Genomic DNA, 22,522 nt, shown 5'->3' on the forward strand with positions numbered 1-22,522 from the left:
CATGCACCACACTCTTCATCAAAATATACATCATCAAATATACAAAATATACACATCCTCTCAGACTTCACTGAGTCTTACTACACAGCAGAAGAATCTAAATAATGTTTACTGAATATGTTTTTTTATTAAGTACAGAATTCTCATTGGGCTTTTTCATAGACCTGGATTTTACCTAGTCTTGGATGTTTTATTCCAGTGATGTTCCATTACTGGAAATTAGTTTTAGCCCTGATTTTTTAGGCTTAATCCAGGGCTCTGTCCCACTGAGTGTTCTTTGTTAATACACACTATTCAAGTTTTTGATGAATGTGAGCATTACTGTAGTTATAAGTGACTGTAGCATGATTGAGTGCTGAAAAATTGTGTGACCTCATTTTGGCAAAAAAAAAAAAAAAATAGTCCATGTTCACTTCTCTCACAAATAAAACAATAAAAGCAACTGCACTTCAGGTGTTTCAGTTTATTTGCCAGCAAAAATGTGAATTATTGAGATTTTAAAGTGTGATTCTTTGCTAATCAATGTCTTTAAAGATTTCTAGTGACATAGGTTGAGCGCTGTGCTCGTATAGCATGTCTTTTCTCTCTTTTTTTGAATTTCTTAGGGTGCGTTTGAGGAACTGCTACAGATTAGTTTCAGTTCAGTTAGCAAAACTCAAATCCTCCATAAAGCATGTGACCATCTATTTAAAACAAAGATGTAGTGAAAAGAAACTCTTTGTTCTTAGTTTCTAGGCGCACATGCAAACTCAGTCTGTGTTATTGAATGTAAATCCTAGGGTTCTGTGTGGTTCTCCTTGCTATAAGACCCTCTACAGCTTATGCTTTCCAAGACTGGAGCTGGAAGACTCTGCTCTAATAAAAAATTTGATTGATTAAAATGTGCACATTCATGTGTATATTATACACATGGGGAATCATGAGGCGGAGCTAAATCCCTCGCTCCTAGATTACCCAGATTTCTCAGCAAAGTCACATGACTCCAGAACAGTCTTCATCCTCCTGTCATCGTTCAAGATCACCTGAATACTAACTATCTCCAGCTGTGTATTTGTCGTATGACTGGTTAGACTAGTATATAAGCCCAGGCTTTAGCTTATACTGGTTGTGAAGTATTGTTTCCCTTGTGAGACTACGGAGTGGTTTTCCTTATGGTGTATATTGTGGTTTTTGACCTTCAGTCTGTTTTCTCTTTGACTCTGTTTTTTTTATTTGCCCTTTTGTACTTCTGCCTGGTTTGTTTCATAGTTTGATTCATAGTTTTGACCAATCGCTTGTTTTGTGGACTCTGACTTGCCTTTGTTTGTTATGGTCGCCATTCTTACTCTGCTGTGTTTACTGGAACTGACCCATGTCTCCTGGCTACTCTCTGCCTCCCTGGTTCTACAAGTAAAGCTTAAATTGTGTTTTCAAACTGCGAGCATCTGCTTTCTGGTTGCACGTTACAGAATACTTCACCAAATACGCAGATGGCAGACCTGGAGGCTTTTTAAAAGCTCTGATGGAGCAAAGACAGATACTCTGCAGACATCAGTAGGTTCTTTCTGAAGTAACTCATTCATGGGAATCACTAGCTCACCAGCAAGTTGAACAATATTCCCAGTTAGCTCAGCTAGTTGCCAGTGTCAAAGGGCTAAGTAGTCAACTCCAGACACTAAGCTTGACGGAACCTGAAGTCAACACTGCTACACCAATGGCTCCGTGTCGAACCCATTTGCTGCTTTTCCGCTTAGTAAGCCAGATAAGTTCAAAGGTAACCCTGACAAATGCTGAGGATTTCTGCTTCAATGTTTGGTTTTCTTTGATAATTCCCCAGCTAGTAATGACCAGGTAAAAATATCCTTCATTGTGTCAAGGCTAACTGATAAAGCTTTAAGGTGGAATCTGGTTCACAATTTGTCATATGACCAATTCCTTCGGGAATTCAAGATGATGTTCGACCATCCGTATGAAGGAAAGATCAGTGCGGAATTACTCGCTAAACTTTGGCAAGGAGATCATTCAGTAGTTGGTTATTCTCTCGAATTTTGAACTCTAGCAGCCAGTAGTGGCTGGAATGTTGCAGCCCTCTTAGTTATGTTCAAACAAAGATTCAACCCTGAGTTACTGAGTGAACTTGCATGTAAAGACGATGATTTGACTTTAGATCAACTCCTTTATCTAGCCATTAATTTGGATCATCTGTTGAAACATCGCAGTAAACCCAAGTCTGACAGGAACACCAGAAGAGTCCTATCTAGCATAAGAAGCATACCCAAATCAACCGAAGTCACAGAATGCAGGCAGTGTGATTCATTCTGTCTGTTACCTGAAGAGGGACTTTTGTAGGTTAAGAATCAACCTATGTTTGTACTGTGGGAACTCTGGACATCAGATAAGGGACTGCAAAGTGAAGCCCCAAAAAAGCAAGGTGCCGACCCCTGGACAGTACGTGGAGTGTAATGTGGTGAGTGTTCCCACAAAGGGGTTGGTTTCCAAGTGTCTTACATTACCAGTATAGACTGTCATCCCATTCTCTTGGTGTTTCAGCCCTTCTAGATTCCGGAGCAGAGGGAAATTTCATCCATGTCCGGATAATGGAATAAGTGCAAGTTTCAGTGGAGAATCTTCAGAACATTCTGAAGGTTGCTGCCTTAGATGGAGAACCCGTTGGACTGGGGTCCATTTCCAAGATCACCAAACCTATAGTTGTACAAACCAGTGCTCTGCACAAAGAAACTCTTTTCTAGTTATAGAGCACTCTGAATTTGAACTGATCTTAGGACTCCACTGGCTAGAGAAAAATAATCCTTTGATTTGCTGGTCAGAACACACTATCATGAAGTGGTCAGACTCCTGCTTTTACTCTCTTGTATTACCCCTCCAGCAGTCTCCGTTTTGTCCACTTCTATACAGAGTCCCAATGATGAAGCCTCGTTTAAACTCATGCCTGAGTTTATAGACCTGAGAGAAGTTTTTAATAAGGGGAACGCAACCAAGTTACCCCCACACAGACCTTATGATTGTGCTATCGAGATGGTAGAAAACCCTACCTTTCCCAAGGCTCAAGTGTATCCTCTGACCCAAGAAGAACAAAAAGCACTAGATGTATACATTCAGGAGGCTTTAGAACAAGGGTTTATTAGACCTTCCACATCCCCAGTATCCTCTAGTTTTTTCGTTATTAAGAAAAAAGATGGAGCCCTGCATCCTTGCATAGACTACAGAGCTCTGAATCAGATCACCAAGCCATATCGCTATCCTCTTCCCCTGGTTCTGGTGGCCTTAAACAATTAAAGGGGGCTAAGGTGTTCACTGAATTAAACCTTAGAAGCGCTTACAATCTTATCTGAGTCAGAGAGGGGGATGAGTGGAAGACAGCGTTCATGACCACTAGGGGACACTATGAATACCTTGTGATGCCATTCTGTGTTCCAGGCTTTCATAAATTAGGTTCTGAGGGACATGTTAAGGAACTCTGTGATCACCTATCTTGGTGACATTCTCATTTACTCACCAGACCAGGAGACTCATGTGCAACATGTCTGTACAGTTTTGAAAAGTTTGTAGCAACTTGTATGTTAAGGGAGAGAAATGCAAATTTAATCTAGAATCTGTGGACTTCTTAGGATATGTCATTATTAATCGGAGTGATGATTAATGATCAGAGTAATGAGCTGCAAAGGGTTTTAGGATTCGCCATCTTCTATAGAAGATTTATTAGGAATTTCAGTGCCATCGCCGCCCCTCTTCTACTCTACTTCTACTCAAAGGATCTCCCCAAAAGATCCGGTAGACTAAGCAGACAGAGACCACCTTTCACCATGGCTCCCATCCTTAAACATCCCGATCCCACACAACATTTTGTGGTAGAAGTGGACACCTCAGAGACTGGCATAGGAGCCATCTTGTCACAGAGAACAGGATCCCCTCAGAAATTGCATCCAATGGCATTTTATTCCCACAAATTGTCATTGGCTGAAAGGAACTATGGTATTGGGGATCGAGAATTATTAGCGGTAAAATTAACATTAGAAGAATGGAAATATTGGCTCAAGGTAGCTAACCATCCTTTTACCGTAATAACTGACCAATAAGAATTTAGAGTATCTTCAAAATGCCAGGAGATTAAATGCTCAACAAGCCCGATGGTCCCTGTTTTTTGCCTGATTTATAATTTTAACATCACTTATCGACCTGAGTCTCGTAATACCAAGGCCGACACTTTGTCCAGAATACACCAGCAAAATAGTGTTAGCCCTGAGTCAGAAAGCTTGAAATGCATTCTATCCCCAGAAACAACAGTTCTACTACAGGAATGACTTAATTTCAGTGCTTTTTAGGTTATCAACCACTCTTAGTACCTTGGACCGGTTTGGAGATGGAGGTTCCAGCGGTGGATGAATGGATGAAATGGAGTGAACGGGTTTGGGAGGAGAAGCACAGGCACATAGAGGAACAAGCAGACAGGCACAGAGGTGGCACTCTGGTGTATGAAGCTGGAGACCGAGTCAGATTTACCCCCAAGGAGTCTCAAGATCGGTTGCAGGACCACTGGACGAGGTGTCACCGGATGTCACGCCACCTCCACCGGATGTGATAAATGGGACCCTAGCACTGTTCAGGGTGGACTGTTGCGATATCTGGTGGACAGGGAAGGTTATGGTCCAGAGGAGCAGTGTTGGGTGCCGGGCTAAGGATGTATTGGACCCTGGTCTCATGGCAGACTTCCACAGCCAGTATCTGGAAAAGCCTGCTCTGCGTCCCGGGGCCACCCTCATAAGGGGCTCCCTTACCCAGACTCCTCAGCAAAGTCACATGACTCCAGAACGATCCTCGTCCTATCCTTCATTCAAGATCACCTGAATACTAACAGCTGTGTATTTGTCATATGACTGGATAGACTAGTACATAAGCCCAGGCTTTAGCTTATACTAATTGTGAAGTATTGTTTTCCTTGTGAAACTACTGAGTGTTTTTCCTTCTGGTGTATATTGTGTTTTTTGAGTTTCTTCCTGTTTTCTCTTTGAGTCTGTTTTTTGCATTTGCGCTTTTGTACTTCTGCCTCGTTTGTTGGATTCATGGTTTTGACCCATCGCTTGTTTTGTGGACTCTGCTCTGATTTGCCCTTGTTTGTTATGGTTGCCATTCTTACACTGCTGTGTTTTGTAGATTTAAGAGCTCCCCACAGTTTACCCATGCCTGTCACCTGACTACTCTCATCCTCCTTGATTCTACTAGTAAAGCTTCAATTGTGTTTTCAAACTGCGAGCGTCTGCTTTCTGGTTGCACGTTATATTTACAGTCTGAACGTAATAATTGTGGAGCAATTTTAATCCAGTATGAATCTGCAGTGCGTGTGGTTTTACAGTCTGACGGTAATAATTGTGGAGTGATTTTAATTCAGTATGAATCTGAGCTTTTAATTTGCACTTGCATCTGTGGGGATTCAGGTAAGTTACACAGATACTCAAGAGGCCAACCGAAACTCACACACTATGTTACACAACATCTTCTGATTAAACTAATCTAGCTCCAACAGTGCTAAGGTTAGTGGTCCAGTTTATTGCCAGTAACATTTTTCCTCCCTTGTCCTCAGCACTGCCTCTGCAGCTGCCTGATCCTAGCCAGCCAGTGGCCTGTCCGCTCTTCTGGACAGAGTTTGAGGGCCACTGCTACCGATTCTTCCCCCTAAATCGCACTTGGGCTGAAGCTGATCTGTACTGTGCTGAGTTCTCCAATGGCCACAGATCAGCCAAACTCACCTCCATCCACAGGTAAAAATATCCACATAAGCCTTACAGAAAAAAGTACACAGAGGTAATTTTATTATGTAAAGTTCAAGTATAATTCCCAAGCATAATTTATGTACTACCATTACACTTGTAAATGTACTATTTCAATACATCTTAGGACTATATTGGCCCACTTTTTTTTTTAGGTGTGAGAGTGGTAAACTTTGAGTACACAACTAGTTTACATCCAAATTTTATTTTGTACTCCAACTATACAGTGAACTACATTATAAGGGCTTCAAGTATATAACTAGTATGTATAAGATTACTATATATGTGAACTTATAGGTATAGTTCTAGCCCACTTTCAGTTTATAAAAGTATACTTGGAAGTATGCAAGTAAACTAATTTATACTGTTAGTTTACTACTGTACTATTAGTTTACTAAAGCAGACAAACTATTAGTTTATATAATACTTGTCCACTTCTTAGTTTATAAAAATATACTTTAAATATTCTTTAGGTATAAGAGTAGTAAAACCTTGAGCATGCAACTAGTTTACATCTAAGTATTTTTTTGTGCTGCAATTATATAGTGAACTAGAGGTTTCAGGACTTTTTAAAGTTGACAGTAATGTGATGAAAGTGGACACAATTTTGAGTAATCGATTATGTCCTGAATGAAGCCACAGGAGAAAGTAAATTCTTTGGAACAACTATCTTAAAAAATCCTACTTTAAAAATCCATGATGAAGCCAAACTCCACAGACCAGTAGAGCGTGAAGTGCTTTTTCGAACGAGCCCTGGATCGCATTGCTATCATTTGGGGAACCAAAGATACAGACCCCAAAATCACCAGGCTCCTCACTTGCTGTCCTTGTTCGTGTCATAATGACAGGAACAGGGACTAGTTGACATCAAGCTTAAAGCGTCATCACTGAGCAGTAAAGTTTACGAGTTGACTAGTCTGTGCAAACCCAAATTGTGAACTAGACTAAGTCCCAATCCCATTTCTTATTTTTACCCCACCCCATGTTTCTGAGTGTGGTACTGGTTTCTGAGGTACAAGGGGTAGCAGTTGAAATCTTAACTTATGAAATGGGACCCTCAAATAAAAAAAACATTACTTCACCCATCCCTAATTCTTTGGTGAAATGAGGCTATTTGCCAGCTTCTTGTTCGAATTCTCACACTCCACCTTAAATGGTACAGCAGTTCTGACTCCTGAAGCACTAGAATGTAACTGCTGCACCATTTAAGGTGGAACAGGAAATTTGGCTAGCACGCTACCAAAACATTAGCATAACAATAGCAACTTTTTAAGCTTATTAATGAAGAAAAGGATTACAATACATTGAAATGACATTAAAACAAGATGATTGTTGTCGTATTTTTTTTTTTTTACCCCTGTACGTGAACATGGAAAACAGAAGGGTAAGGCCAAGTTGTAGGGGGAGGGGTGAAATGGGATTGGGCCTAAAAGTGAACTTATAGGTATATTGTAAGTTTGTTAGTTATATACTTATCATTTTTTAGTTTATGACAGTTCACTTTATAAATTATGATAACAAGTACAAGCCACAGGTATAAACAAGTGTACGTATAAGCATATACAAGTACTAGTACATTCAAGTATATGCAGTACAAGTATAAGTTAAATATATATTTATAATTTATTTATACAATATTTCTGTAAAAGTACATGTATAGCACACTTGAATAAACTTCATTTTATAAGGTACACTATATTGCCAAAAGTATTCACTTGTCTGCCTTCACATGCATATGAACTTGAGTGACATCCCATTCTTAATCCATAGGGTTTATTATGATTTCGGCCCGTTGATTTTCGGTCAACTCTTCTGAGAAGGCTTTCTACAAGGTTTAGGATTGTGTTTATGGGAATTTTTGTCCATTTTTCCAGAAGCCCATTTGTTAGGTCAGACACTGATGTTGGACGAGAAGCCCTGTCTCGCAAGGTGTTCTATCAGGTTGAGCTCAGGACTCTGTGCAGGCCAGTCAAGTTCTTTCAGACCAAACTCATTCATCCGTGTCTTTATGGACCTTGCTTTGTGCACTGGTGCACAGTCATGTTGGAATAGGAAGGGGCCATCCCCAAACTGTTCCCACAAAGTTGGGAGCATGAAATTGTCCAAAATCTCTTGGAGTTCTCTTAAGAGTTCGTTTCACTGGAAGACGTCTCCACTGCTCTAGAGTCCAGGTGCGGTGCTTTACACCACTGCATTCGACACTTTGAATTGAGCTTGGTGATGTAAGTTAATGTAGCTAACAAGTAATGAAAGCTTATTCTGCAACTATCAACATCGTGCAAACCACATGCCTAAATAATCACAGCTGGCTCAATTGTTATTTATAAAAGACAAAATTAAGGTTTAGTATGGCTTTACTACTGTTTTTAACCATGTAACATAGTTTTATTTTTATAATAGGTAACAGTGTTATACAGTGTCTGAAACCACATTAGCAAGTCTATTAGAGACACTGGACAACTAGAGGAAAGTGTGATAACTAGCAAAATTGCAAACATTTTGCAGTAATTGGTCAGGTGTAAGCTTGCATGTAAGCCACATTGTTAACATCCTACCTCTAGTCTAAAGCTAAAGAAGCAAACTTAGGACACCAATCATAACCTGCCCAAATGACTACACTGAGGGAAAAGGGGAAAAACATTCAAACTTGAAAAACTCTGTTTACTAATATGAGTTGTCTTCTCTTTTTGCACAGCTGGGAGGAGAATGTGTTTGTTTATGATCTGGTGAACAGCCGTGTCCCAGGGATACCGACAGATATTTGGATCGGCCTGCATGACAGGAGGCAGGTAAAGATCAAGTGAAGCCTTAGTTTGTGTTATATTGAACTTTTACCCAGGCAGCAATGTGGTTGGAAGGTGTAAAGAATTGTTGGAATAATTGGTTGGAAAAGTTGAAAAGGCTGCTATAGTGTCGCACAAGGTTCGCAACCCAAATGTTAAGAAGAGGTATTTTGTCAAGTTTTAAACAAAAGTCTAACCATCTTGGGAGCCACAGCATTTCACATCCATTTTACTGAAGGAACGTTTAACCATCTTGGCTGTATGTCTCAAAAACCTAATATAAATGAAAACGCAGACTTACTTTGCTCAGATTTAAGCATTAGCTCAGCATTAGCCAGGAATATCTCCAGCAGGAGATCAGAATAGTAAAATTAGAAAAGTTGAACAGTTTCTTATAAAATGCCTCTCATTTATGAAGCTAAAGTTAGTTAAACCAGCTGAGAGCTTATAAATGCAAATAAGTCCATTAGACTCCAAATTATCTAGGTTTGCCTTAAATCTCTCTTTTTGCCTTTTTGTTAGCTATTAGCTAGGTGAGATGTTGACCAGCAGTCTGTGCACCAACCTTCAGGGTTAAGCAGTTCTACATTAACCATTTATTGTTAAACTGTGTTGAACGATCAGCAGAACTTTATTTTACTGCAAAGGAGGATTGTTCTAGTTTTACTTACAAATCTAATGCTACTCTGTTGCTACAACAGGGCAGTGAAATAGCCTTAAGTTGCCGAACCCTTATGTAGTGGTTAACACTGCTGCCTTCTACACTGTAGACTGGAATTCAATCCCCTACCTGGTCAAGCGCCCTATACTATACCAATAAGAGTCCTTGGGCAAGACTCCTAACACTACCTTCACCTACCTGTGTGTAATGATCAAACTGTAAGTTGCTCTTGATAACAGTGTCTACCAAATGCCATAAATGTAAATGAACTGTAACAAAACAAAATCAGCATGCATGAATCCCACTCTTCAAGGATTTATTTCCTTTATGATCTTTGAAGACTGAGATCCACGAGTGTAGACTCGTTTCATGAGTCTTGGCATTTTATCTGACACAACAATGACACTGTTGTAGTCCAGCAGTTGGTCTCCCTTTTCGGTCAAGCTTGAGCTTGAAAAAGTGTGTAAGGATCTGCAAGAAGGCTCTTGGACTGCCCTTAGCTCAAGTGGCTCCTTAACTTCCCTCACATTTCTTCACAACTGCTTAAATAACAATAGAAAATAAAGAATCTTAAATAATAACAGCAATAAATCTCAAAATAAATTCTTAAATGAAAAACAATAACAAATCTAACATAAGAATAATAAGAAATGTAATTCCGGATTTACATTTAGCCATAAAATCTGCTAATGGCTCCCCACTGAAACAAGTGTAACAGATATCTTAGGCTTCTTATAAAAGGCCAAGCCTAGCCTATAAAACCTCTCAGTGGAAACCCCATGAAACAGATATATGGATTCTACCTATGTTTAATCAGTTATGCATGCTGGTGGAAAATAAACAAACCGGATTCCTGTTGCAGCTTTGGGTCATAGCTCAGGCCTGCGTGGCAAATTTACAACCTGGGGCCTTTAACCAGGCCTCTGATCTGCTTGTAGAACTTGCAAGCGAATTTCCTCCAGCGGTCAAGTAAAATGAAACCTTCGTTAGATCTGTGAACTGAGACCATTTGTCTGTAAAGTCTCTTTGCTGCCATGTGCTAGTTCTGTGTGATGTCCTGCTGCCATGCTGTGGTATTTTTGCTCTGTGCATGTCTGGGTAGCTCTGCTAACCCTGGATACCCCTGTAAATCCACCCTGGAGATTGAATGGTACAACAATGGGCCTCAGGATCTCGTCACAGTACCTCTTTGCTCTTTTTCAAAATGCCATCAATAAAATGCACCTGTGTTTGTTGTCCATAACATACGCCTGCCCATACCATAACCCCACCTCCACCATGATCCACTCGATTCACAACGATTCACAACGTTGGCATCAGCAAACCGCTCACCCACATGACGCCATACACACAGTCTGCCTTGTACAGTGAAAACCGGGATTCATCCGTGAAGAGAACACCTCTCCAACGTGCCAGACACCATTGAATGTGAGCATTTGCCCACTCAACTCTGTTACAACAACGAACTGCAGTCAGGTGCAGACCCCGATGAGGATGATGAGCATGCAGATGAGCTTCCCTGAGACAGTTTCTGACAGTGCAGAAATACTTTGGTTATGCAAACTGATTTTTGCAGGAGCCGTCGATCTTGGAGGACTGCCTTTGGAGACAGGCTGTGGTAGAGAAATGAACATTCAATTCACAGGCAACTCTGGCGGACATTCCTGCAGTCAGCATGCCAATTGCATGCTCCCTCAAAACTTGGGACATCTGTGGCATTGTGCTGTGTGATGAAACTGCACATTTTTAGAGTGGTCTTTTAGTGTGGCCAGCTGTGCAATAATCATGCTGTCTAATCAGCATCTTGATATGCCACACCTGTGAGGTGGTTGGATTAACTCAGGCAAAGGAGAAGTGCTCACTAACACAGATTTGGACATATTTGTGAACAGTATTTGAGAGAAAAAAGCCTTTTGTGACATAGAAAGTCTTAGATCTAGAGTTCAGCTCATGAAAAACAAAAGTGTTGTGTTTATATTTTTGTTCAGTGTCATTACATTAAACATTTTTAAGTACTGTAAGATTATGCTATGCTTTGTCATGTAATTAGTGATCAGTACTGGATCACACTTGTAAAAATTAAGGTTGCTAAAAAGTTATAACTTGGATGGACAGTTCTAGGAAAACTTTCATTGGTATAGAACAGGCTAAAGAGCCACATGCAGCTTTTTTACTGCCCTGTTGTGGCTCTATAGCATTATGAAATAATCCTTGTTAGTAGTAAAATTGTTCAACACCGTTTTAACAATAAATGGTGAAGTTTCTCATTCACAAGCTTCACGTTTGAATTTTCCTATTTCACCTTAAATTGTGCAGAAGTTACATTCTGGCTCCTCAGAAGAAGAAGCTGGTGAGTGAGAAGCAACTTCAGTGTCGTAAAAAGTGGAACATTGAGAGACATTTTACAAAAAATTGTTCTAGTTTTGTGGAAAAGTTTCCTGCCAGAGATGTGAGAAAAGAAGCTATAGCTAAGCTAAAGTTTAAAGCAGAGCAAAGTAAGTTTGTTATAGTTTTAGCCTATACTAGGACATTAGCACATACTGAAACATATTTACAGCCAAGATGGTTAAATAGATATAAAATGTTGTGGCTCCGAAGATGGTTTGATTTTTATGGAAAGGACAAAATGGATCTTAACATCTGGGTTGCCGACACCTGGTATGGTGGTTAATCTTATCTCTCAAAAAGTTTCTTCACAATCTCATCTTATTTGCTAAAAATGTTCGACTCTAATGTTCAGATGCTCTTGACAGCCTTTATTACCTGATTCAAGTGTGTTAGATGGAGCTAATCTGTGCAGTGGATATGCAAGCCAAGGATTGAGAACCCTGTTCTATGGCATCACTATAAAGAAGCCATTTTTAGTGTAATGCATCAGAAGCCTAAAGTCTAAAACGGAACAGATTCTGGAGAAACACAATTTACGCGGTCGTTTGGAGTTAGAATCCACTCGCACTTGTAGTAATAACCTACTCAACTATCATATTCAGGAGGGCACTCTGGAGTGGACAGATGGGTCACCGTATGAGTACAGCTACTGGGACGGGAACCAGCCAGATGACGGCATTCATCGCATCCCTGAGGAGGAGGACTGCGTGGAGATCTGGTACAGACAGAACAGTGGTGAGTCAGACATATCCCTCTAAAGCAAACTATCTCATTATGAAACCCAGCCAATGTGTTGACAAACTGGAGTGTTCTCATCCTTCTGTTCCTTATCCTTCACAGCATTGAGGTCCTGGAATGACAACAGCTGCGACAAGGCCTTCCCGTTTGTCTGCAAGATCCCCATACTGGATAACTAGCCTCCTGCCAGCAGCTTGCTAAGTTTGCTTGTTTTGTTCGTGTGACATCCTGTTGCCTCCCAGTCACAGAAAACTGGTTCTTCTCTCATCTCTGTCCCTGCGGTCACTGGGCTCTCTCCAGCTGCCCCTTCCCCTCTACTCAACACACTGCCAACGTCCCCCATCCATCTGGGCCTCATTTATACCAGTGAATCATGATACACACACACACACACACACACACACACACACACTCCCTGCAAAGTTGCTTTTGGAAACATAGCTTCGTTTCTTTCTCCTGGAGCTGCTGGATGATTATCCACACTGATGCTGGTGTTGTTTTGCATGTTGTGAGGGATTAAAGCAGTCAGTTCTCATTAAAAAGGCAGAGTAAGGCGTTTAGCTGGCCTTGCCACACTAGGGCAGTGCCACTGGACACCTAAGACATGGACTGTGTGTTTGTTTTTTGAAGTCCCCACCCACAACCAGTTGGCTGCTCCAACACTGCCAACATGATTTGCTTGTATTCAAATAGATTGTAACTGTTGTGGAACCCTTGCATTTTTATAAAACAACTGAAATATTTTCCAAGCCACTCATTGTTTTCTAAGTCATCTGGGACATTCCTGTCTTTAATGGCCAAAAATGCAAATATGCACAAGTTTCCCCTTTATGTAGACAATCAGCCAAGACATGTTTGGTGTCAGGTGTTTGCTTCTTTACACTGTTAGAAATAAAGGTTCAGTGCAGGTACATCTTTCCTTCATCAAGGTACAAACAATGTAAATGTTCTCTCAAAGGTACAACAGTGACTTTAAGGTCCAACTGTGAACCTTAAATACATTTTTCCAGGTGAGACATACATATTTGTACCTTTTTATAATGAAATACAGCAAAATAAAAAGCCTGGAGATGAGACTGGGTGTGATTATGGTACAGTTATGTTCCCTGACTAAAGGTGCTGAGATGTACCCTTGAGGATGACAAGAGGGACACTGCTCCAGTGACAGTTTAGTACCTTTATTTCTCAGAGTGTAGTTTTACACCAGAGATGGAAGTTGCTAACAAGTACTGGAAGCAATTATTACAACAATTAGGATCATGCTAACTGCATGGCTAATCGATCACTTACTTGTCAAATGTCATGCTGTTGTAATCTCAAAGTGACTTTGTTATTGTCGCTGTGGCAACTTTACAGGAGACATTCATGTACAGTATCTTATAAAAGTCACTCTTCATTTATTATATGTGTAATATCTATTTTTCAGTATTTACTATCCACTCTTAACTATTTACAGCTTCCAGTCTTTTCAGAAGACCGACATTCAGTTTCTCAAAGAAATATGCAGACACACCTCCAAAGTTTAGTCTTAGAAAGTTGGTTGATCATTTTCTGAAGTAATCACACGTCTCACTTTTAAACCACATCTATCAGGATTTGGTCCTTACAACACTGGCAAAACACTGCAGACTTCAGCACACTGCCTCATTAAACACACCTGATTTAACTCATCAGCTTAGCAAGGCATTCATAAACTGAGTTCAGTGAATTAGATGAGGGTATATGCTGATCTCCACAGTACTTTGGCCCAGAAGGTCCCCAGTTTGACACATCTGTTTTAGACCATCTTTCACAGCAGCGAAGGAGCACTTGTACTTGTAGTTTGGGTCTCTTGGCATGAACCAAAGTAGAAAACGATACACTGTTGCATTAATTCCTGGTTTGCTTAGTATTCACATGAACACATTTATCACCGAACCAAAAAATGTAAACAAAAGTCATGTGAGTAAAAGGTTGGGCAGATTTTATGATGTACAATAACTGTGATCATGTCCACCAAACTTAATGAATCATGCTGTTCTCCTTCCTGTCTGGGCTCCTTGGTTTTATTTATGTCTCATTTTATCTGTCTTGAGATATTAGAGCAATAAGCCATGAGGCTCCCTGTGTTTCTGAGTTTTTGCCCCACACAAAGCAGGGTGAGATCCCTGAAGCAGCCTCGATTGGCTCACTGCTTTTACAAAATGGAGAAACCTTGTATCCTTAATACATAATATAATTTATGTATGTCAAATGTGCCTCCAAAGAAATGTATAATTACTTCAAACATGCCTCAGCCATGTTTCAAAATGGGAACTTTCCGTTCTACACTGATGCAGGTCATGAAGAGATGGTAAAGCACATGCATGTGACAAAACAGCATCAGACATTCGTCTGTTCCAACAACCAAAAAAGTGAGGTCTGTATACATGATTTGTCTTTATTTCATTCACACTTTAAAAGAACCAACAGAGTTCGCTTTGAAGTAAACTGAGACCAACCTGCTCAAAGGGTCTTATCTGGTGTGCACCAAAGTTCAGATGGCAGCCTTCTCACTTGCTAACTAACCGCACTAACAGAGTAATCGTACCAGGGTCTGTTTTAATCTAACCAAACCTGCCAAGTCTGAATGCCCCCCTCACACTGGAAGCTTGGACAGAAACACCTATGACTACACCTGAACTACATTTCACAAATGCACTGCAAATAAAGAAAACACAGACAACATCAGAAACATTGCAAAGCCAGTCATAACACAATGCAAGTGAGTCACAACACAACAGAAGTGAGGCACGACACAATGGAAATGTTTCTGGAAGACTCAAAGGGCTCAAAGTGGATGGAATATCTATGATGGAAATTCAGACAGACGTAGATCAGACCACAGACACTCAGACTCTCACACCCCAGGTTCATGGTTAGCCTGGCTGGCTAGTTTGCTATCTGACATGTAGCTGTGCTGACATGTTGTAGCTGTGCTGTGGTGGTTAATCTGGTTTTACTAGTTTAACATTCACAGTTAAACTCTGTTAATTCCCTTTACAATACAGTGATGTCAGTAATCTGCTCAAATAAGAGCTAACTTTACTTTTACTGGCTTTTAATGGCTCCATCCTCTTTGAGTGTCCTTCGGAAACACCTCTGTTGTGTTGTGGCTGGTTTATCAGCATTTCTGAAGTTGCATGAGTTTTCTGTGTTTGCAGTAGTTTGTAAAATGCAGTGCCCATGTTACTGTTTTCTGCATTTGCAGCTCGTTTTTTATTTGAAGCTGTTTGTCTTTTTGCCCTGTAGAATTCCCTTACAAATATCACCTGAAAAAGTAATAACTCACTAGTCGTACTGACTGAAAATGTAATAACCAAACGACGGTCTTTGACTTTTACACAACGCTGCATGTGATCTTATCCCAAGTCACTTCTTTAGTCTAATCATCATGAAATGCACACATCTGGCCTGATGGACCAAACAGTACTAGAACTTTTCTACCTCTTTACCGAGTGAGTCACGACTCGCAGTATCCCACAGGGTTTCTTCTTCCAGGTTTGCCATTTGGTGAGCAGGCACTGTCTCTCTGTTCCCATTGATCAGGCACTGACCCGGAAGTTGATGCTGTCAAGGAACGAAGGGATTTAAGGTTTTCGTTTTATTGCTGTGCTTCAAAAGACAAGAATCAGCTTAACCTCAACCTGCCAGCTGACCTTTGGAGTTTTCCCTCCAGCACTCGGACTGTGCCAATTAGTGCCTGAAGGCTTTCTGTAGCGGGCCAAGCAGATGTAGCACTAACACAGCCTGCAAAACTCCTCAGGGCAATGCAGTGAATAATGCATGAGCAGATCTGTCTGAACCCTTACAGTGGGAGGGGATGTGTAATAGGCCTTCTGGACTGCTCTCGGCTGTTTGTGGTAAGTGATGTAAGAAACCTCTGTGGGTCTCTGTGTATGTGTGTGTGATGGAGATGTAATGCTGCCTTCATGTGCTGTTGGAATTAGTGTAAGTACAAGTTTATTTGCTAAAAGCTTCATACAAACGTCTCTACAAGTAGTTACAAACCTTTGGAAGCAGTTTTGGGTCAACCTTTATTTGGATGGTCCCCTATAGAAGACCTACAGATCTATTTAAATCTTTAACAAACTTTATGGTGATACCCAGTTGGTTATCAACAACATTAAGTTTAGGGTTAAGTTTAGGTTTTGCCTTGAGGTTAGGGTTGGGGATTAATATAGGGTTTAATAATCTTTCACAGGCAGCTTCAAGTTCAGTTGCAGAACTAGATACATATTTTAATGTTAAAGAGACTGAGCATCTACAATGCATATATAATAGACTATCTAAATAAAGTGTTACCGCAATTTTGGTATTTGCATTTATGACTTATCTTGGTGGTCAATGGCTGGTGAGTCTTTATTTTTCTAAATGCACCTTGCTTTTATTGGTCACTAATTGGTTTAGAATTGGAGAAATTGGTAGGAAGATACCCAAACAGATCACACAAACATATTTTCAAGAGCAAAGCATGGATGTAAATGATTAACCAATTAGTTGTTTGCCTTGCTTCTCTCTCAAATACGAAAGCTTTAAGTGCTGTTTTTCTGATGGTGGTCTACCAGGTCTTGCTTGTTGTTAAGATCCCAAATTTCTCTACATCTTTCAATACTTTTGGACACAGATTTTTCCACATTTTCTCCCATTACCTAATTGCTTAGCAAGACTATGATGGACTGGCGAAATGTCCAGAGTGTATCCTACCTTCCGCCCGATGACAGCTGGGATAGACTCCAGCGCCCCCCCTGAGACCCAGATGGAGAAGTGGCTTAGAAAATGTGTGTGTGTGTGTGTTTAGCAAGAAGGGACTGGGTTCAGCGCCCTGGTCGGGCAATCTGTGTGGAGTTTCTCTCCATGTCTGCATGGGTTTCCTCCCACAGTCCAAAGACATGCAGTTAGGCTAATTGTTGATGTTAAATTGACCCTAGGTGTGAGCAGCCACATTTGTATGCAGCCTAATAATTTGTAAAAAATCTGACTAATAGCTCAATTGGAATAGAAAACGTCTACCTCAGTTGGACTATACTATTGGACTAGAGGCCGTTCGGAATAGTGTCTATCCAATTAGACGAGGTGGGTAATCCTGTAAATAATCCGTTAAATAGAGGAATAATATCTGTGTAAACGCCTGTATCCGATTACATTCCCAATCAGAAAGTTTTGTTCTGCATGTTCGTAGCGCCATAGTGAAAGTTTATAACGTTCAACATTGCGGGAGCAGAAACTGGCCTGCAAATTGTTTGACCAATGCTGTTAAAAACCACTACATACTTTCATTTCCAATAGACAACACTTCCTGGTTAAATAAGTGGATTAATCATTTAGTTTGAACATATTTGAACATATTTTGAACTTCAACGCTCACGTGGGCAACGACAGTAAGACCTGGAGGGGTGTGATTGGGAGGAATGGCCTCTCTGATCTGAACCCGAGTGGTGTTCAGTTTTTGGACTTCTGTGCAAACCACAGTTTGTCCATAACGAACACCATGTTTGAACACAAGGATGTCCATAAGTGCACATGGCACCAGGACACCCTAGGCCGCAGTTCAATGATTGACTTTGTAGTCGTGTCAGCGGACTTGCGGCCATGTGTACTGGACACTCGGGTAAAGAGAGGAGCTGAGCTGTCAACTGATCACCACCTGGTGGTGAGTTGGATCAGGTGGTGGGGGAAGATGCCAGTCAGACCAGGCAAACCCAAACGTATAGTGAGGGTTTGCTGGGAACGTCTGGCAGAAGAACCTGTCAGATTGATCTTCAACTCACACCTCCGTCAGAACTTTGACCAGATATCGGGGGAGGTGGGGGACATTGACTCAGAATGGGCCATGTTCCGCTCCTCCATTGTTGAAGCGGCTGACGGTAGCTGTGGTCGCAAGGTAGTTGGTGCCTGTCGGGGCGGTAATCCTCGAACCCGGTGGTGGACACCCCAGGTGAGAGATGCCGTCAAGCTGAAGAAGGAGTCCTACCGGACATGGTTGGCCTGTAGGACACCAGAGGCAGCTGGCAGGTATCGACAGGCCAAGCGATCTGCGGCTTCAGTCGTTGCCAAGGCAAAAACCCGGGTGTGGGAAGAGTTCGGTGAGGCCTTGGAAAGTGACTTTAAGTCGGCTCCGAAAAGATTCTGGCAAACCGTCAGGCGACTCAGAAGGGGAAAGCAGTGTGCCACTAGCACTGTATATAGTGGAGATGGTGTGCTGCTGACTTCGACTGAAGACGTCATTGGGCGGTGGAAGGAATACTTTGAGGACCTTCTCAATCCCACCAACACGTTCTCCAGTGAGGAGGCAGAGTCTGGGGACACGGGAATAGGCTTGTCCATTACTGAGGCCGAAGTCGCTAAGGTAGTTAAAAAGCTCCTTGGCGGCAGGGCTGCAGGGGTGGATGAGATCCGTCCCGAGTTCCTCAAGGCTCTGGATGTTGTGGGGCTGTCTTGGCTGACACTCCTTTTCAACATTGCGTGGACATCGGGGGTGGTGCCACTTGATTGGTAGACTGGGGTGGTGGTGCCTCTTTTTAAAAAGGGGGACCGGAGGGTGTGTTCCAACTACAGGGGAATCACACTCCTCAGCCTCCCTGGTAAGGTCTATGCAAGGGTACTGGAGAAGAGAGTCCGGCTTATAGTCGAACCTCGGATTCAGGAGGAGCAGTGCGGGTTCCGCCCTGGTCGTGGAACACTGGACCAACTCTTTACCCTCTCCAGGATTCTCGAGGGTTCATGGGAGTTTGCCCCACCCGTCCACATGTGCTTTGTGGATTTGGAGAAGGTATTCGACTGTGTTCCCTGGGGTATTCTGTGGGAGGTGCTTCGGGAGTACGGGGTACATGGCTCTTTGCTACGAGCCATTCAGGCCCTGTACAAACAAAGCAGGAGCTTGGTTCGCATGGCCGGCAGTAAGTCAGACTTTTTCCCAGTGAGAGTTGGACTCCGTCAGGGCTGCCCTTTGTCACCGATTCTATTCATAATTTTTATGGATAGAATTTCTAGGCGCAGTCAGGGGATGGAGGGTGTCCGGTTTGGTGACCTCAGGGTCACATCGCTGCTGTTTGCAGATGATGTGGTCCTATTGGGGACATCAGGCCGTGAACTTCAGCTTTCACTGGATCGGTTTGCAGCCGAGTGTGAAGCGGCCGGGATGAGGATCAGTACCTCCAAATCCGAGGCCATGGTTCTCACGCGGGAAAGGGTGGAGAGCCCTCTCTGGGTTGGGGATGAGCTCTTGCCTCAAGTGGAGGAGTTTAAGTATCTCGGGGTCTTGTTCACGAGTGATGGTACAAGGGAGCGGGAGATTGACAGGCGGATTGGTGCTGGGTCAGCAGTGATGCGGGCTCTTTACCGGTCTGTTGTGGTAAAGAAAGAGCTGAGCCATAAGGCAAGGCTCTCGATTTACTGGTCGATCTATGTTCCCACCCTCACCTATGCTCATGAGCTTTGGGTAATGACCGAAAGAACGAGATCGCGAATACAAGCGGCTGAAATGAGTTTCCTCCACAGGGTGGCTGGACTCTCCCTTAGAGATAGGGTGAGAAGTTCGGTCATCCGGGAGGGACTCGGAGTAGAGCCGCTGCTTCTTCACGTCGAGAGGAGCCAGTTGAGGTGGTTTGGGCATCTTGTTAGGATGCCTCCTGGACGCCTCCCTTGGGAGGTGTCACAGGCAAGTCCACCGGGGAGGAGACCCCGGGGAAGACCCAGGACACGCTGGCGTGACTATATCACCCAGCTGGCCTGGGAGCGCCTCGGAATCCCTCCCAGGGAGCTAGTGGAAGTGGCTGGGGAAAGGGAGGTCTGGGCTTCATTGCTCAGGATGCTGCCCCCGCGACCCGAACCCCGGAGAAGCGGAAGATGATGGATGGATGGATGGATATTTGAACTGTATGCATGAGGGCGCAATGGGCCACTGGGCCTAACAAATGAAGCTTGTAGCTAAATTCAGTGTTGTTCAGGACCATGTTTTGAGAGGAAGACTGCACAACTACAGTGATGTGCCATATTGAAAGGCAACACGCACAAGCAATAACAGTCCATGTTCTGTAAGTGTGATACACGGCAGTGTGAGGAAATCACAGGTGTGTAAAACTGCAGAAAGGATGTGGTGGACGGAGATGGCCTTTGAGAGCTACTGAGGTCCAATGATCCAAAGCTGTCCCAGTCATGGCACTTTCGTTCATTTTAACAGCTAGAGTGGTAAATATAACTTTGGAACTTCAAAATACAGAACTTTCAGCAGCTCATCAGCTTTTTGTATAATCAGGAACATATTATAGTTCTATATTCCACAGTCTATACGCAATTCAGGTGATTGGTGCGATCATAACTGTTCATATATCAAATATTTTATACAATATCTTTGAATGTAGCCCAGCCAAGCAAAATTCAGAATGGTAACTCGGGCTGAACGATTTGGAGAAAATATGTAATTTTGATTTTTCTGACTACAGTTTAACTTGATTTTTTTTCCCTATAAATTAAGGTTCAGGCCTATTTTTTGACCAAGACATTCAGATGGTCCACCTTTTCTGGCTCGAGGCTTGAAACATGAATACAGTGTGTCAGACTGCCAGTAAGTTATGCCTGTAATGTCACAACACACTGAGGTTTGGTTGGATCTGATATGTCTAACTCGTCACAGGCGGGTCACAAGCTGAGTGTTATTAGCTTAAATTTCCACACTTAAAACTTTAGAGATTTTTGATAATGTAAGCTCCTGCAATTTGAAAATTGCATGATTTTGATATAAAACCAATTAATCACTATCAGTAACTATCCTTTTATGACATATAATTGATATTTGTATGGGTAATGTTCTTGATTGTAGGCTTGATAGTAATGATTCACTGGTGACCAATGATGGGTATTGCTCAAAAGGGTTTGCCAAAGTTTGTATTCCCAAGTTGAATGCAAATGCTTTGAAGACTAAAAAAATAAATAAATAATAATAATAAAAAATTATAATAACAGGAACAAGCAATGAACTTATGAAAGCAGCATCAGTTCAGGAAAAACTGAAAAGAAACCAAAAATAATAACACCAGGCTAGATCATTAAACTAACCATATCACAAGAAGAACTAGCACGTGAAGACAGCATCAAGGTTTGGAGGAACGGAGGATAAGGGTGGTGTGAAGGTTGCCAGATCCTCAGCTGGGAAGCCTTAATCGTCTCTTCAGGAGGGCATTCCACAGGTACCATGTTGTATTGAAATTGTGTACGTCAACGGTGGGTCCGGCGTGTTCTCCAGCTCCCTGAGCACCTGACCCGGACCCTGAGCCAAGATGGCCCACAGAGGGGTTAAGCTGTTCTTCTACTGCTGAGCTGAGCAGAGCAGCATAATTAAATGACTAATCATCAGGTCTGCTGGCCCTCGGAGGGAACATTTGCACACAAACAAGCGCTGAATCATTATCATTTCAGAGATTCAATTAGTGCATTCCGGGGTCCACATTATATTACGGCTGCAAAACATGCATTGTGGCTTAAAAGTAATTTGGAAACTACACGACCCAAATATGAGAACGTCAGCTTCATTCCTGGCGTCAGCGTGCTGACGAAGCTATTGCCAGAATGCGAAATCATTTCATTTTTAGGGAATGACATTTCTTGGAATTCTAGCCTGTTGAGCACGGAAAGCATTTATGAGGAAAAAAGAAATTATGGAATTCCAATCTTCTAAAATGTAGCAGACATGATGGGATACTTGGCATCAGAGGCAGTCAAATCATAGTGAAATCACTGCAGGCAGGAGGCCGAGCTGAGTCTTGATCCACTGTGGTTTGAGTCTGTCTTGAGTCTTTAGCAGATGGTTTAGTCTCACTATTGACTGTAGAGCTTCAAATAAGGAAACCCCCCCGACTGATGGATAGAACTGAAGCGCTATACGCAGTAAATACAGCGTTTAAAGGAAAGATGCAAAACAACCTGAAACTGCTGGTTAGGCTGTGGTCTGTATAGCAAAAATGCTAGCTATCTAGCATAATACACTGTTAGAGGTTCATCGAGGTACAAACAATGTAAATGTTTCATATTTGTACCTTTGCATAACCGAATGTTTTAAAACAGAACAATAAAATAAAAGCCTGGAGACGAGACGGGGTGTGTGGAGTCAGTACAGCTTAGAAAATATCATTTCACTGGAATATGGTTCAGTTATGTTCTCTGATATGTAC

The 22,522-nt window shown here is 42.0% G+C and overlaps 1 protein-coding gene across 1 annotated transcript in view; it reads left to right on the forward strand.

Annotated features, from left to right (window-relative positions):
• The window catches only part of clec19a (C-type lectin domain containing 19A), a 14,117-nt gene extending 825 nt beyond the window's left edge, over nt 1-13,292 (forward strand). The window contains exons 3-6 of the mRNA XM_037544620.1: nt 5,579-5,756; nt 8,461-8,554; nt 12,200-12,332; nt 12,438-13,292. Of these exons, the coding sequence (XP_037400517.1) occupies nt 5,579-5,756; nt 8,461-8,554; nt 12,200-12,332; nt 12,438-12,514 (482 nt within the window). The 3' untranslated portion in view covers nt 12,515-13,292. The remainder of the gene's footprint in view (nt 1-5,578; nt 5,757-8,460; nt 8,555-12,199; nt 12,333-12,437) is intronic.
• The last annotated feature ends 9,230 nt before the right edge of the window (nt 13,293-22,522 follow it).

Source organism: Pygocentrus nattereri, chromosome 14 (assembly GCF_015220715.1).
Source record: "Pygocentrus nattereri isolate fPygNat1 chromosome 14, fPygNat1.pri, whole genome shotgun sequence".
In the NCBI taxonomy this organism is placed as follows: Eukaryota; Metazoa; Chordata; class Actinopteri; order Characiformes; family Serrasalmidae; genus Pygocentrus; species Pygocentrus nattereri.